This window comes from Hemiscyllium ocellatum, chromosome 48, assembly GCF_020745735.1.
Source record: "Hemiscyllium ocellatum isolate sHemOce1 chromosome 48, sHemOce1.pat.X.cur, whole genome shotgun sequence".
Taxonomy (NCBI): Eukaryota; Metazoa; Chordata; class Chondrichthyes; order Orectolobiformes; family Hemiscylliidae; genus Hemiscyllium; species Hemiscyllium ocellatum.
The window spans coordinates 21,511,015-21,527,622 of record NC_083448.1 but is presented as its reverse complement, the minus strand read 5'-3'; the positions used below and the strand labels follow the sequence as shown (position 1 = coordinate 21,527,622).

Below are 16,608 nucleotides of genomic sequence, written 5' to 3'. Positions count from 1 at the left end.
GTGGGACTGGGACTCAGTGAGATAGTGAGGAAAGAGATCAGACTGAGACTGGTAGAGTTGAGGAAAAGGAGCAAGTGAAACAGACAAGGCAGGAAGGGACAAAGCAGAGAACGAGGTAAATGAAACTGCATTTACATCAATGCAAGAGGCCTAACAGCAAACACAGGTGAACTCAGGGAATGGTTAGGAACATGGGACTGGGATATGAAAGCAATTACAGGGACATAGCTCAGGGATGGGCAGGACTAGCAGCTTAACGTTCCAGGATACAAAAGGTGTTGGAAGGATGGTGGGGGTGGGGTGGCAAAATTGATGGTGGGGGGGGGGGGGGGGGAGGGGAGTGCTCTTTCTAACCAGGGACAACATTATCGCTGTACTAAGGGAGGATATTCCTGGAAATACATCCAGGGAAGTCATTTGGATGGAATGGAGAAATAAGAAAGGGATGATTACCTTACTTGGATTTACTATGTAGCCCCCAATGGTCGCTGGAAAATTGAGAGACAATTTTTTAAGGAGATCTCAGTTGTATGTAAGAATAGTAGGGTGCTACTGATAGAGCACTTTAACTTTGCTAACATAGAAGGGGGACTGCTGTACTGTTTGGGGCTTGGATGTAGAGGAATTTAAGTATGTACAGAAAATTTTCAGAGAATGTGGCTGTGCCTACTAGAGAAGGCACCAAACTTGACCTACTCTTGGGGGAATAAGGAATGGCAGGTGACTGGAATGTCAGTGGGGAAGCACTTTGGGGCCAGCGACCATAATTCTATTAGTTTTAAATGCGTGATCGTAAAGGATAGACAGGATCCAAAAGTTAAAGTTCAAAATTGGAGCAAGGTCAGTTTTGACGTACTAGGCAAGAAATTTGAAGGCATTTGATATGCTTTCCTTTATTGGTCAGAGCATGAAGTATAAGAGTTGGGAGGTCATGTAGCAGCTGTACAGAACATGGGTTTGGCCACTTTTGGAATGTTCTCCTCGATTCTGGTCTCCCTGCTATAGGAAGGATGTTGTGAACCTTAAGGGTTCAGAAAAGATTTGTAAGGATGTTGCCGGAGTTGAAGGGCTTGAGCTATTGGGAGAGGCTGAATAGGCTGGGGTTGTTTTCCCTGAGGCATTGGAGGCTAAGGGGTGACCTTATAGAGATTTATAAAATTGAGGTGCATGGCAAGACAGGTCTTTTTCCTGTGGTGGGGGAGTCCAGAAGTAGAGGACAAAAGTTTCGAGTAAGAGGGTAAAGATTTAGAAGGGACCTAAGGGGCAACATTTTCACGCAGAGTGCAGTGCATGTATGGAATGACCAGAGGAAGTGGTGAAGGCTGGTACCGTGAGAACATTTAAAAGGCATCTGGATGAGTATATGAATAGGAAGGGTTTGGAGAGATATGGGCAAAATGCTGGCAAATGGATCTAGATTAATGGAGGATATCTGGTGGGCATAGACGAGTTGGACCTAAGGGTCTGTTTTTGTGCTGTACATCTGTGACTTTACGACTCTGTGTGACCCCAGATCATGACTGCTCCAGAGGCTGGACATTGAGATCCCACTACAGTGATGGACCATGTGAGTTCAGTTAGAAAACTCTGGGAACAGGCTGTTTTTAAAGCAGTGGGTTTATTGAGCCCTTAGCTGAAAATGTGTTGCTGGTTAAAGCACAGCAGGTTAGGTAGCATCCGTTTGTCACTCCAACCACACACCAGCAGTTTTAACCTGTCAGCTGTCTGTTGTCCAAGCAACTAAGAACAGTGTTTAAGATGGTTGAATGCCACCACTTTGCTGGGGCCAGACAGAGGCTAAGAAATGCTGGCCTTGCTAGTGATGGCTAAACCTTGCTGTTGAAGTGCTACCTGATGAAGGAGCAAAGCTCTGAAAGCTTGTACTTCAAAATAAACCTGCTAGACTATAATCTGGTTTTGTGTGATGTTTAACTAACTTTGTCTATATGCAAGGCAGCAGGAATGGAGTAATATTTGCCCTCTAGCCATGCTTCAAGCTTTCAATCTGAGCTATAACTGGACTACCTGAGGTCACAGCAAGTATGGCAGGATGGGATTCCCTTGAGATCAGTTGTGGTGGCTGCTGCATTGGATTTACCTTGTCGACCTCACAGCAAACAAATAGAAACTAATGGCTCCTATTTTTATCCACAGATAGATGAAGAAAAGCGAAGAGAAGAAGATAAAAGGAAGAAGGCGCTGGAACAGGAGGGCTTAGAAAAGGAAAGGAAGGAGAGGGAACGCAGAGAGTCTGAGCTGAGGGAGCAACGCTTCAAGGAGAGATCTAGTCAGATCGACCAACAAAAGTAAGTCATAGCACCTTGTCACCTTCACCCCTGTGGATGGTAGCAACAGGGTCTGCTGCTGTTTGATTTACAGCATTGAAATGTTATGGACCAGACCAGACTCCCTCAAAATATATTCAGAAGCCTGTCCAGACCTGAGCGTTTTCTTAATTTAAAGGCGTAAGGTGTTGCATTCAAATTGCAAGCAAAATATGATTTCAATTGAATTTCAGCAATTTCCAAAGATGCCAGTGGCACTGCTGGCCATTGTTAAATGCTGTGTGATTGCCACAAATATCTCCCCTTTCCTGCCAGACACAGGCAACTTAACTCTGTCTTGATACCAATTCCAGATGCTCTGCTTTGCTCCGTTTCTATGAAACTCCCGAAGTGACTTGCACCCCCAGGAACTCAAAACAACTGAAAGAGTCATAATTACACAACACACACCCAATTTAAACAACCGAATGCAACACCCGAAATAAAAGACACCAACATTGGACATTCAGTCCTTTTGAGTCCAACAATGCTAAATCCCAATATGGAATTAGAGATTTTGATCCTGACAAGAGCCCCAATTTGTTATGGACCAGACTGAACCCCTTCAAAACATATTCAGAAGATAGTTTAGACCCCTTTTCTTACTTTAAAGGCAAGTGTAAGGTGTTGGGTACCTGATGCAATTTGACCGGTCAAACTACCAATTTTGAAGCAAAACATGGGTTTCTTCAGATACTATTGTTAAGATACAACAAAAGAAAGAAGATACTGAAATAACTCAAGTCTGTTGGAAAACTTAACAGAATAATAATTTTACTATGAAACAGTATCTGTTCCAATGTAGTAACATCCCAGAAACACCCTTGGCACAAGGCAAGTTCAGAAAATGATTTTGTCTCCTGTGCAATTCAAGCAGCAATAGAAAAAACATGTAGAGAAAACTGGGTAGCAGAGAGATATGTACTACAGCTTTCACCCAGCTCCAACAACTAGCAACAAATGCTATTGAAAATTAAAATACTAAAAATCCTGCTTTTGTGGGAGCTTGTGCAACCCATTTAGGTTACTTCTATACTTTTTTTTCTTACAAGCCAAGGGCACCTCAAACTGCTTACTCTCATGGCTTTGAGTAGACAGCCATGCACCTCTGCTGTAAACTCTGTTTAAAAAGAACCAGGACAAAATAGACATTAATAAAATAAAATATCATCAGGGAAATAGGCACTTCAGCCCAATAGCTGTGCACGTTCATGTTGTCTTCATGTGGTTTTACTTCATTCTTTCCATCCATATTCACAGAAATGCATGATGCAGAAACAGGCCATTTTGCCCAAATAGTCTCCTCTTCTCACCCTCCACTCTTGCATTTTTTCCCTTGTTAAATAATTTCCTCTTCAATGCTGTATACCTTCCTGCAAGCACTCGTCTCACTAGTTTTATACCATCATAATCCTCATGATAAATAAGTTCTCCTCCATTTCCAGTTGAATTTGTTGTTGACTTCTTGCAGATAATGACATCTAGCTTTGTCGTCTTCATGTAAATCACTTCACACTCGGATGAGCTCCTGGTAATCAGGCTGTGTACTCCTGCATCATCCCAGCCTGGAGTGGCAGAATTTGCCCAAGTTGGCATTGATATGCATCACCTAGGAGTGGGAATACTTGGGCCTTTTGTTACGACATGGCAATGAACCCTTCTGCTAATTAAACCAAACACAGAAAAGCTCACCTTGCCTTGTAATCTGTTAAAATATGAATGACGGAGAACTCCCAAATTTCACTGTTAAAGAAAATAATATCAATTAATTCCTTAACTCCAAAAGTAAACATGCAACAACAACTATTCCCAACTCTAAGCCCCTCTTTCTTTTAACTGCTTGTTATCTGACTCCAACCCCACAACAATGTGCTACTCCAATAAAAACGATATTAAAATTACATCAACTTAATTTGAAAACCATACAGCAGCTGTCGTTGTCGGTGCCTGTCTTTCTGCTGAAGATCTTCCTTAGTCGTCATGTTTCTTTTCACTAGTGAGATGTTTCTTATGAAAATTGTAGCTTTGATAGTGTTTTGCTGGCAGTTACTCTGACAGTTGGTTTTTGTCTAACTTTCAAAATGCCTGATCCATCAGATTGTCTCAATGGTTTGAAGTTGGCAAAAACAATAAATTCAAACTCAATTGGGTTTTACTATGCTGGGGCATAATTTAAACTGATTGAATTCAAATTGTTGTTAAAACAGCAAACCACTCAGCTATCTGTTTTACAGCCAAATGTTGTGGTTCTGTTCGCCGAGCTGGGAATTTATGTTGCAGACGTTTCTTCCCCTGTCTAGGTGACATCCTCAGTGCTTGGGAGCCTCCTGTGAAGCGCTTCTGTGATGTTTCCTCCAGCATTTAGAGTGATTTGTACCTGCCGCTTCCGGTTGTCAGTTCCAGCTGTCCGCTGCAGTGGCCGGTATATTGGGTCCAGGTTGATGTGCTTATTGATTGAATCTGTGGATGAGTGCCATGCCTCTAGGAATTCTCTGGCTGTTCTCTGTTTGGCTTGTCCTATAATAGTAATGTTGTCCCAGTCAAATTCATGTTGCGTGTCATCTGCGTGTGTGGCTACTAAGGATAGCTGGTCGTGTCATTTCATGGCTAGTTGGTGTTCATGGATGCGGATCGTTAGCTGTCTTCCTGTTTGTCCTAAGTAGTGTTTTGTGCAGTCCTTGCTTGGGACTTTGGTTACAAAACCAATATAGCATACAATTTAGTGTACAAAATCCCATGCAAGGACTGCACTAAACACTACTTAGGACAAACAGGAAGACAGCTAACGATCCGCATCCATGAACACCAACTAGCCATGAAACGACACGACCAGCTATCCTTAGTAGCCACACACGCAGATGACAAGCAACATGAATTCGATTGGGACAACACTATTATAGGACAAGCCAAACAGAGAACAGCCAGGGAATTCCTAGAGGCATGGCACTCATCCACAGATTCAGTCAATAAGCACATCGATCTGGACCCAATATACCGGCCACTGCAGTGGACAGCTGGAACTGACAACCGGAAGCGGCAGGTACAAACCACTATAAATGCCGGAGGAAAGAACACAGAAGCCCTTCACAGGAGGCTCCCAAGCACTGACGATGTCACCAAGACAGGGGATGAAACGTCTGCAACTCAAATTCCCAGCTCGGTGAACAGAACCACAACGAGCACCCGAGCTACAAAGCTTCTCTCAAATTTTTACAGCCAAATGTTACATGTTTTCCAGTCCGATCTGAGACTGCTTGGCTCGTTATATGGCATGTGCTTGTAAGGTCTCAGTGCAAAACAACATTCACTCTCAAAGATACACTAACTTCAAAACACTTTGCTAGAACAGTATCTTAGGAAAGATTAAACAAGGGAACAGCACTGAAACAACCCTTTGGCCCACCAAGGCTGTGCTGACATATAATGTTTTCTTAGAACATAGAAAAATACAGCGCAGTACAGGCCCTTCGGCCCTCGATGTTGCGCCGATCCAAGCCCACCTAACCTACACTAGCCCACTTTCCTCCATATGCCTATCCAATGGCCGTTTAAATGCCCATAAAGAGGGAGAGTCCACCACTGTTACTGGCAGGGCATTCATGAACTCACGACTCGCTGAGTAAAAAATCTACCCCTAACATCAGTCCTATACCTACCACCCCTTAATTTAAAGCTATGCCCCCTCGTAATAGCTGACTCCATACGTGGAAAAAGGTTCTCATGGTCAATCCTATCTAAACCCCATATCATCTTGTACACCTCTATCAAGTCACCCCTAAACCTTCTTTTCTCCAATGAAAACAGCCCCAAGTGCCTCAGCCTTTCCTCATACGATCTTCCTACGATACCAGGCAACATCCTGGTAAACCTCCTCTGCACCCGTTCCAATGCCTCCACGTCCTTCCTATAGTATGGGGACCAAAACTGCACACAATACTCCAGATGCGGCCGCACCAGAGTCTTATACAACTGCAACATTACCTCAGGACTCCGGAACTCAATTCCTCTAGCAATAAAAGCCAGTACACCATATGCCTTCTTCGCAGCACTATGTACCTGGGTGGCAACTTTCAGAGATCTGTGTACATGGACACCAAGATCCCTCTGCTCATCCACACTACCAAGTATCCGACCACTAGCCCAGTACTCCATCATCTTGTTACTCTTACCAAAGTGAATCACTTCACACTTAGCCTCATTGAACTCCATTTGCCACCTTTCTGCCCAGCTCTGCAGCTTATCTATATCCCGCTGTAACCTGCCACATCCTTTCTCACTGTCAACAACTCCACCGACTTTTGTATCATCCGCAAACTTGCTCACCCAACCTTCTAGCCCCTCCTCCAGGTCTATTATAAAAATGACAATCAGCAATGGTCCCAAAACAGATCCTTGTGGAACACGGCTGGTAACTGCACTCCAAGATGAACCTTTACCATCAACTACTACCCTCTGTCTTCTTCCAGCCAGCCAATTCCTAATCCAAACCTCCAACTCACCCTCAATGCCATACCTCTGTATTTTTTGCAGTAGCCTACCATGGGGAACCTTATCAAACGCCTTACTAAAATCCATATACACCACATCAACTGCTTTACCCTCGTCCACCTCCTTAGTCAACTTCTCAAAGAATTCAATAAGGTTTGTGAGGCACGACCGTCCCTTCACAAAACCATGCTGACTATCCTTGATCACATTATTCCTATCCAGATGTTCATAAATCCTATCCTTACAATTCTCTCTAAGCCTTTGCCCACAACAGAAGTGAGACTCATCGGCCTATAGTTACTAGGGTTATTCCTACTCCCCTTCTTGAACAAGGGAACCACATTTGCTGTCTTCCAGTCTTCTGGCACTATTCCTGTAGACAACGAGGACATAAAAATCAAGGCCAATGGCTCTGCAATCTCCTCCCTTGCTTCCCAGAGAATACTAGGATAAATGCCATCAGGCCCAGGGGACATCTATTTTCACCCTTTCCAGAATTTCCAACACCCCTTCCCTACATATCGCAAAGCCATCCATTCTAATTAATTGTGACTCAATATTCACATCAGCACCAACGTCCTGTTCCTGAGTGAATACTGACGAAAAGTATTCATTCAGTGTCTCCCCAATTTCTTCAACCTCCATACGCAACTTCCCACTGCTATCCTTGACTGGACCTATTCCTACCCTAGTCATTCTTTTATTCCTGACATACCTATAGAAAGCCTTTGGGTTTTCCCTAATCCTATCAACCAAGGACTTTTCATGTCCCCTCCTTGCTGCTCTTAGCTTTCTCTTTAGTTCCTTCCTGGCTACCTTATAACTCTCAATCGCCCCAATTGAACCTTCACGCCTCATCTTTACATAAGCCGCCCTCTTCCCTTTAACAAGGGATTCCAATTCCTTATTAAACCACGGCTCCCTCACATGACCCTTTCCTCCCTGCCTGACAGGTACATACTTACCAAGGACACTCAATAGTTGCTCCTTGAATAAGCTCCACATATCAATTTCACCCTTCCCTTGAAGCCTACTTTTCCAAGCCAGACATCCTAAGTCATGCCTCACCGCATCATAATTTCCCTGCCCCCAGCTATAACTCTTGCCCTGTAGTGCACACTTATCCCTCTCTATCACTAAAGTAAAAGTCACCGAGCTGTGGTCACTGTTCCCAAAGTGCTCACTTACCTCCAATTTTAACACCTGGCCTGGTTCGTTACCCAGAACAAAATCCAGTCTGGCCTCCCCTCTTGTTGGCCTGTCTACATATTGTGTCAGGAAACCCTCCTGCACACATTGGACAAACATCGACCCATCTAACGTACTCGAGCCATAGCTTCCCCAGTCAATATCTGGAAAGTTAAAGTCCCCCATAACAACCACCCTATTACTTTCGCTCTTCTCCTGTATCATCCTCGCAATCCTTTCTTCTATCTCTCTAGGACTATTAGGAGGCCTGTAGAAAACTCCTAACAGGGTGACCTCACCTTTCCTATTTCTAAGCTCAGCCCAAACTACCTCAGATGGCGTGTCTTCATCCATCGTCCTTTCCACTGCTGTAATACTATCTTTGACAAGCAATGCCACACCTCCCCCTCTTTTACCCCCACCTCTGACCCTGCTAAAATATTTAAACCCTGGAACCTGCAACAGCCAATCCTGTCCCTGTTCTACCCATGTCTCCGTAATAGCAACAACATCCAACTCCCAGGTACCAACCCACGCTGCAAGTTCACCTACCTTGAATTTAATAACATTTTGACTCTATGAAGTCCTTTTTCCTGCCTATTCTCGTATCTCTCAAGATGCATCTTAAGTGTTGCAAGGTTCAAAAGAAGTGGAAAAGGGAGTTCTGTGTAGACCAGAGAAAGCCTCACCACTTGTTACATGTTGGAAGATCATAAGCAGCAATGTGAAGGGTTACAGCAATCTCTGATAAGTATGGGTAGGGAGATAGGAGCAGACACACAGCACAGTATAACACTTTACCAAAGCAGAATGTTAGAAATCATTACAATTACAAATCAAACAATTCATATTGAGCTTGATAAAGCTTTTCTGGAAGAGATTGAAGGAGGGTAACAATTAGACATCATCAATTCCTCTTGAGTATCGAAATTCCCTTTTTGATGGTGTGAACCACAGAAATTGTGCTCAATACAGTGTAAGGCGAGCCTTTATAAATGACACCAAGAAAATCAGTCTATTTCCAAATGGATGTCCAAGTCGTCAATCTACTTGTAGAAAACATTTGTCCCTTTGTTCTCAAATTCACTTATTTTTTTCATCTCTGCAGGACATTCCAGAAGAAGCAAGATTCACAGAGCAGAGAGTATGAGAAACAGCGCTGGGTGAGTGTTACCATTTACTGATGAATATCTGTTCTGGAGAAAGTGAGGACTTCAGATGCTGAAGGTCAGAGTTGAAGAGTGTGGAGCTGGAAAATCCCAGCCAGTCAGGCAGCTTTCAAGGTGCAGGAACATCGACACTTTTAAAGCATAAACCCATCATCAGGAATGAGCTCACTCCTGATGAACAGCTTATGCTGGAAGCGTCAATTCTGCTGCACCTCGGATGTTACCCAACTGGCCATGCTTTTCCAGCTCCACAATTTTCGAATCTGCTCGAGTGTAAATATAAAATGACATTGGGCGTTGACTGTCTGAGGTTTTAATGTGTAACTCTCTGTTAGGAATGTATTTTTTTTAAATGGCATATTGATAAGTATATGGCAGCTTTTGTGTCCAACCTTTTTGTCATCCATCCAGTATGTCTTGTACCCACCGAGCAGAATAAATCCAGCACAGTCAATTAGTATCCACAAGGAGGAGTGGGGGGCTATACTGGGTGGAGTCAAAATGCACACAGAGGAAGGTGGTTATGGTTGTTGAAGGTCAATCATTTCTGCTCCAGGGCATCTCTGTTGGAGTCCCTCAGGTCTGACGGTTGGGCTCTGACCAACCATCTTCATTGTTGTCCTTGTTTCCATCAGAAGTTGGAATGTTTGTTGATTGCTCGATGTTCAGCACTGTTTATGACTGCTCAGATACTGAAGCAGTCCAAGTCAAAATGCTGCAAGACCCAGATGAGATCTGGTTTTGGATTGACAAGTAGCAAGTAACGTTCATGTCTCACGAACCAAGCAATGACCACCTTCAGTCAGGGATAAACCAATTGGAATCTCTTGACAGACATTACTGACCACAAATTCTTCCTCCACCCACCATCCTGGAGCTCATAACTGACCAGAAACTGAACTGGATTATCCAGAGGGGAGGTGATGGTCTCATTGTATTTTCGCTGGACTGTTAGTCCAGAGACCCAGGCCATGTTCTGGGAACCCAGATTTGAACCCCACCACGACAGTTGGTGGAATTTGAATTCAACGTAAATCTGAAATTAAGAACCTTCTGATAAATATGAACCCATTGTCAGTTGTCAGAGAAAGCTATCTGGTTCATTATTTCCTTTAGGGAAGGAAACTGCCAGCCTTAACTTGTCCAGCCTACGCTCGACTCCAGATCAGCAGCAATGTGGTTGACACTAAACTGCCTCCTGGGTGAAAAAAGAATAGGCAATAAATACTGGCTGAGGTACCCTCTCATCCCATGAATGAATAAATAAACACACGCACACACACGCACACGCACACATCCACACTGGCTAGAAGAGCAGGTCAGAGAGGAGGAATTTTACAGTAAGTAGCTCATCACCTGAATGCCATCTACAAGGCAAATGTCTAGAGTGTGATGGAATGCTTCCCATTTCTTTGAATGAGTGCAGGCTTCAGGAGTCCTAAAGACACTTAACACCATTCAGAACAAAGAAGCCTACTTAGCATCACGTTTGTCAGCTTAATCATTTATTCCCTCTTCCACACGACAACAGTTGTCTACTAGATGCCCTGCAGCAACTCATCAAACCTTCTCTGATGAATACTGAGAAGGGCAAGGGCAGCAGATAGGCAGAGACCTGCAGCTTCCTCTTGTAACCCCACATCATCTTGACTACTTGCTGTTCCTTCCACTGTCATTGGATCCAATCCTGGACCTCCCTCCCTGATTACACGGAGGTGTACCTACAGCATGTTGACTGCAACAGTTCATGAAGGTGGCTCACCGCACCTGCTTCTCAGGGCATTTGGGAACTGGCAACAGATACTGCCACAGCCAGTGATGCCCACATCCTGTGAAAGAATGCCTTTTAAAAAACAGATAGGGCAGGTGAAACTGGGGTTAGATAAATAGCATAAAACTCCCCTAACACTGTCACCATTCAACTCTCTCGAAGTCTTAACTCAGTGACAACTCTGGAATAGGGAAGACTTATTGTACAAACTCTCCAAATCTTGTTGACATTATAGCTTGTTAACTCCATTCGCTGTTCCCTGATCTTCCTGGGCTTTTCTGAATTTGATGTGAGAAGTTTCTCTGGCTTTATGCTAAGTCTCTGGCTCACAGTGTCACGTCTAACACCATCTTTGTGTTTTTACAGAAAGAGCAAGAGCAGGAATACCAGGCAGAGATGCGCAAAGGCTTTAAGAGAAGTCAGTCCATCGAGAAGGCGACGGTATGCAGACTTTGTTTGCTGCGCTATCCTGTTGCTGCACCATCTCTGGAAGTCTGGTTTTGTTGCTCCCCTCATGTGAGAAAGAGGCTTGGAGTGTTCAGGAAGAAGCTCAGAGTGGAGCCCTCGAGGACACAACGATGCTGTTGGGGAGATTTGAGATTGGCCATCATCAGCCACAACTGATCAGGCATGGTCTGAGGCAGTACTTCGCCATTTCACAGGTGTTAAAAATGCCAGCTCTCCCTCCAAAAAAAACAGTTAGGCTAGGGGGCAGTTGCTTAAAAATTTCTGCATGGATCAGTAAGGACATGAAGGCAATTCATGACCTTGAAGGGCATTTACTGCTATAAATTGAGCAAATGGAGCAATCAGTCTATATGCAGCAAGCTCCCACGTGTGGCAACAGTGATAAATTGGCCACCCAATGGCTAAGGCATAATATATGTAAGGAAGCTTTTCTGCCCACATTAGATGGAAGGTTACGTGCCTGTCTCCTCCAAAGCAGTGCAGCACCTGCACAGTATGTCCCGGCAGTTAGGGGTTCTAGTACTTGGGACTTGAACCATCAGTCTTCCCCATGGGCCATGCATGGTTTGTAGAAATATATAATGGCAAGTTACAGCTGGCACCTAAAAGATATCAGAAATAAGTGGTGCCAAATTGTTTTCCTTTTTGGTGATCAGGAGTATGGCAGGGCACAGGTGTGGATAGGGGAACTGGGTTACATTAAATGCTGTGGCCTGTAGCAGATGATGGATGCTGCTGTTTCTTGAGCTTCCCTTTCAGATCCAGGGCGCTCAGTTTCCACCACTCGTAACTGATCTCGTTACAGGAGGCTGCATCCATCATTTCCCAGAGATCGGTGAATCCGAAGGAACTGTTCAAGGAACGCGAACGTGGTATGGCAGGAGATTCCTCTTCCCTCAGTGGAAGTGCGCAGCCAGGTAACACTGGAGTGTGGTCTTCTGCTAATGTTCCAAAAAACTTGTCCACAGACCAAATTGTCTCGCTGACCTTCAGTCATACTATTTTTTTTTGTCTCAGTTAAAGCTGGTTTCTCTCAACAGCCTGAGTATGCAGCAAGTGAGCCTCTTGCTAACCATTTATTACCAGTTGCGCTGTGAGCTGCACTTTTCTGCTTGGTCTGTCTGATAGCCAGCAAGACTTGCTGATTCCTCACACAATCCTGGCTTAACAGAGGTGTTTTCCTTTGAGGGAAAGAAGCATGCACACAGGCACAAATCAGCTGGACTTGTTTAGTTAAACAGCAGCTTGTCTTGTTCTGTTTACTCATGATTTTATTGCATGGTGGCTGGATTGCTCGACTAGAAAACGATGCGTTGTAATGTGGATGGTATTGTGGAAGTGTCCCAGAATGGTGAAGATGTTGCAGGTGCAGGAATTACTGTTGCCTGTTTATTTATAACCACACCGACTCAGCACCTTTCCTCCCAAAGCTCATGCTTCAGAAACCGTTTCACCTTTCTCAATAGACAGGTTCTCCAAATGAATGATGACCAGTATTTGAATTCATTTCTCACAGGTCGAAGTGAGGTGCAATCCAGTCCTGTGTTAAAACACAATTCAGAAGAATTTCACATCCACCTCTTTCCGCAACTACCTGTGTCCTCCAGTTATTGATCTCCTTATCTGTGCAAACACTTTTCATCTATCTACTTCAAACTTTTGAATTCGTGTTTTTGAATCACTCAAGTTAAATCTGCCAGTTTATAAACTACTGCTAGTTAGTTTTGTACAGTTGTCTCTGAGGGAAGAGTCAGTCTGATTACAATCTTGTCCTGATATAAAAATTCAGATACAGAGAGGGAACATATTGCAAACTGATCTGCAGAAAAAACACATACTGAATTCTTGGTATATGTACTGTGAGCAATGGCTATTTGGAGGAATGCTTTTTGTTGCAGTGTATAATTTTATTTTTCGTATCTGCATCACAACAGAATATTAACCTCATGTTTGTAAAAGAATCGAGGCTGTTATCAACAGAGTTGTTGCTCGCTTGTTCCTGGCTCCTGCTGTCACCATATTTGCTGCGCTGTTATCCTTGTGCACTCTGCTTTTGTTAGAGCTTGAGTTGGGAAGGGCAGGACGGAGACTGTACTCAGTCCTTTAACGTTGTAGATCCAAGCTGTTGTTCCTTGCCATTGGCTTTGAAGGTTGAGGGTAACTGGTGCCTGGACGCATACCCCCCAAGTCTCTCTCCACCCCAATTTGGAAATGTATCAAATATGTTGATCGTCAGAATTCTGAAACTTCCAAAAAAACATCACTGTGGGATTTCCTTTCACACAGGAACTGCAGTGGTCGAAGAAAACCAATCACTACTGTTTTCTAAAGGAGTGGTAATAAATGCCAGCTTTGATAAATCATTAAAATAAGATAAAAATCAAGTTAATTCCAGTATGTGCAGCAACACAGAATCATGTTCCACTACTTTGTCCACATTCTTATTTCCGGCATTGAAGACCATACTTGGAAGTGCATTTACAAAGCAGCGATTGTATGATTTGTGTTGCTCGCATTTAATGTCTTTGAATCTGTTGCTGTGTTGCTTTTAACAGTGTTCTGATGACAGTGCTGCTTACTGTTTGTTCTGTTTCCTGCTTGCATTTTGCTTCTTCCTGCCAGGTAAGCTCAGGAGCCCCTTCCTGCAGTCCCAGATCAGCCAGCCAGAGTCCCCACCCTCACCGGTCCATTCAGCAGCCCAGTCAGCACCCCAAGGTTGGCACTTCCACTTTTAGGTTTGTATGTGGTTGTTGAAACCAGCTCAAGCTCACACAAAGGGCTGACTGACAAACCGAGTGTAGTCTGTCAAATTAATTTGTAAACATTCTCAGCTGCATTTGTCAGCTTGCAAGTACACATTACACTATCAGTGGTGGAAGCTATCACCTGTAGTCATGTGAATTGAATAGCGCAAAAGTGTTTTACTGGTCATGCTTGAAGCTCCGAGTGATATCAGTCAGCCCTTGAGCTGGAGTGCAAACTGCAAATCAAGGTCATTATTGATAGATACATAAATTACAGGTCCAGCTGCTGTCTGAAGGTATTCATGCTCAGCACCATCCCTAACCTGCCTGAATTCATCTAACTGTATCACCCAAATCTCACTTGGGCTGCTCTAGCGTGCCCACAAATCTGTGTGTTTGCTTCAATTCGTCCATGCAGTACCAAGTTTGAAATTATCATCACTTTTTGAAGACAATTCCCCAGAAATTTACCCATGTTTTGGACTTGGCGGCGAGAACTTTTCTTTTCCCGTCAACCCTTTTCCGAATATAACCTCTGTCAGGGCATGGCCACTCCTCTTGTTCTCTGATAAGAGCCCTTCCCTCCCATTGATTCTTTGCTGCTTTAACTTCAGTTCTGGTATGATCCCTGTGAAACAACTGTGTCTTTACTTGGGTTCCTCTATATCCCTTACATGCATTCCAAATACATTAATATGCATTCCAAAACTGTTCATAATCTTTCAAATGTCATCAAACCAGGGTCGATGCAGTTTTACACAGTGTTGAGTTCTCATGAGCACAATTGACACATTGGTTAGACTTAAGTCTTGTCTGTGGATACAGTTATAATCTAGACAACTGACGGTTGGAATTGCATAACTACCACATCAAGCTTTCCTGAAAATTACCTGATTTGCAGTCTTGCAGTTGTACAGAGCTTTGTTGGAGTAGTCTGAGAATTCTGTTTCTTAACTTGCCCCTTTTCGTTCCACTCCCCTTACCTGGTTTCTCCCCTGTTGATAAATGATATTTAAGCATAACGGCATATTGCAGTTTAATCAGCACATTGTTGACGGAGTTTCATGTTCATGTGATCCTCACCAGACACTCAAAATGCTCCAGAAGCCCATCCAACAGAAGAAGAGCCTCAAACAGAGTGGAATGGTACGTCAGCAATTGAGTTGGGTTCCCTGTGTACCTGTTAGTAATATTCCGTGTATGTTTACTGGGGATTTGAACAAGTTGATGAGAAGCATTACCATTTGGTTTTAGCCCATTGATGTCCCTCGGTTGAGATGCTAAACATAAAAACTAGGAACAAAAGTAGGCCACGATGCCTTTTGAGCCTCCTCAGTCATGAGGTAACTTTCCCAAAGAGAGTTAAGGAAAATGAAAAGAGATCCCATCAATAGATTAAGGGCAAGAGGGTAACTAGGGAGAGAATAGGGCCCCTTACAGATCAGAGATGAAAAGTGTGGTGCTGGAAAAGCACAGCAGGTCAGGCAGCATCCAAGGAGCAGGAGAGTCGATGTTTCAGGCATAAGCCCTCAGTCATTTCTGATGTGCTCTTCCAATGCTACCACTTTCGACTCTGACTCGCAAACATTTGCAGTTCTCACTTTCTCCCCTTAAAGGTCAGCATGACTGTCTATGTATGGAACGACAGCAGTTGGGTGAGATGGTCAACTAATATTTTGCATTAGTGTTTACTGTGGAGGAGGATTTGGGAACTTGGGGAAATAAAAATTGAAATCTTAAAAAGAATTCATGTTGCAGAAGTGCTTGCTGGAAGTCTTAAAACGCGTAAAGGTAGATCAATCTCGCAGGACCTGTTCAAGTATATCCCAGAGCTTTATGGGAAGCAAGAGAAGAGATTGCTTGGTCCCTTTCTGATATTTTTGTATCATCAACGGTCACAGGTGAGTTGCTGGAAGATTGGAGGTTGGCTATTTGGGTGCCAACATTTAAGAGAAGCTGTGAGGGAAAACCAGGGTACTACAGACTGGTGAGCTTTACCATCAGTGGCGGCTGAGTTGTTGGAGGAGAGTCAGAGGGACAGGATTTACGTAAATTTGAAAGCCAAGGACTGACTATGGATAGTCAGCATGGTTTTGTACGTGAGAAATCAGTTTTTGAAGAGGTGACAAGGAACTTTGTTGAAGTAAGAGGAGTAGTCGTTGTCTCTATGCAAAGTGCGCAGTAAAGAATTTGACAAGATTCCGCTTGGTTAGTAAAGTTAGATCACATGGGATCCATAGTGAAATGGCAATGGGCCGAGGAGTGGCAGATGGAGTTTAATTTAGATAAATGTAAGGTGTTGCATCTTGGTACGGCAAATTCGGGAAGGACATCTACACGTAATGGTAAGGCCTTGAGCAGTATTGGCGAGCTAAGAGACTGACACAGTGCACGTGCATAGTTCCTTGAAAATGGTGTTGCAGATGTATAGGGTGATGAAGAAGACATTGGCATGT

General features: G+C 43.7%; 1 protein-coding gene across 2 annotated transcripts in view; it reads left to right on the top strand.

Annotated features, from left to right (window-relative positions):
• The window catches only part of dbnlb (drebrin-like b), a 48,246-nt gene that overhangs the window by 20,002 nt on the left and 11,636 nt on the right, over positions 1–16,608 (top strand). The window contains exons 7-12 of one of the 2 annotated variants that reach the window (XM_060856401.1): positions 2,155–2,306; positions 9,109–9,163; positions 11,307–11,381; positions 12,214–12,325; positions 14,031–14,123; positions 15,239–15,298. In XM_060856401.1, coding sequence (XP_060712384.1) covers positions 2,155–2,306; positions 9,109–9,163; positions 11,307–11,381; positions 12,214–12,325; positions 14,031–14,123; positions 15,239–15,298 — 547 coding nt within the window. The remainder of the gene's footprint in view (positions 1–2,154; positions 2,307–9,108; positions 9,164–11,306; positions 11,382–12,213; positions 12,326–14,030; positions 14,124–15,238; positions 15,299–16,608) is intronic. The other variant, XM_060856402.1, reaches the window with a different exon arrangement.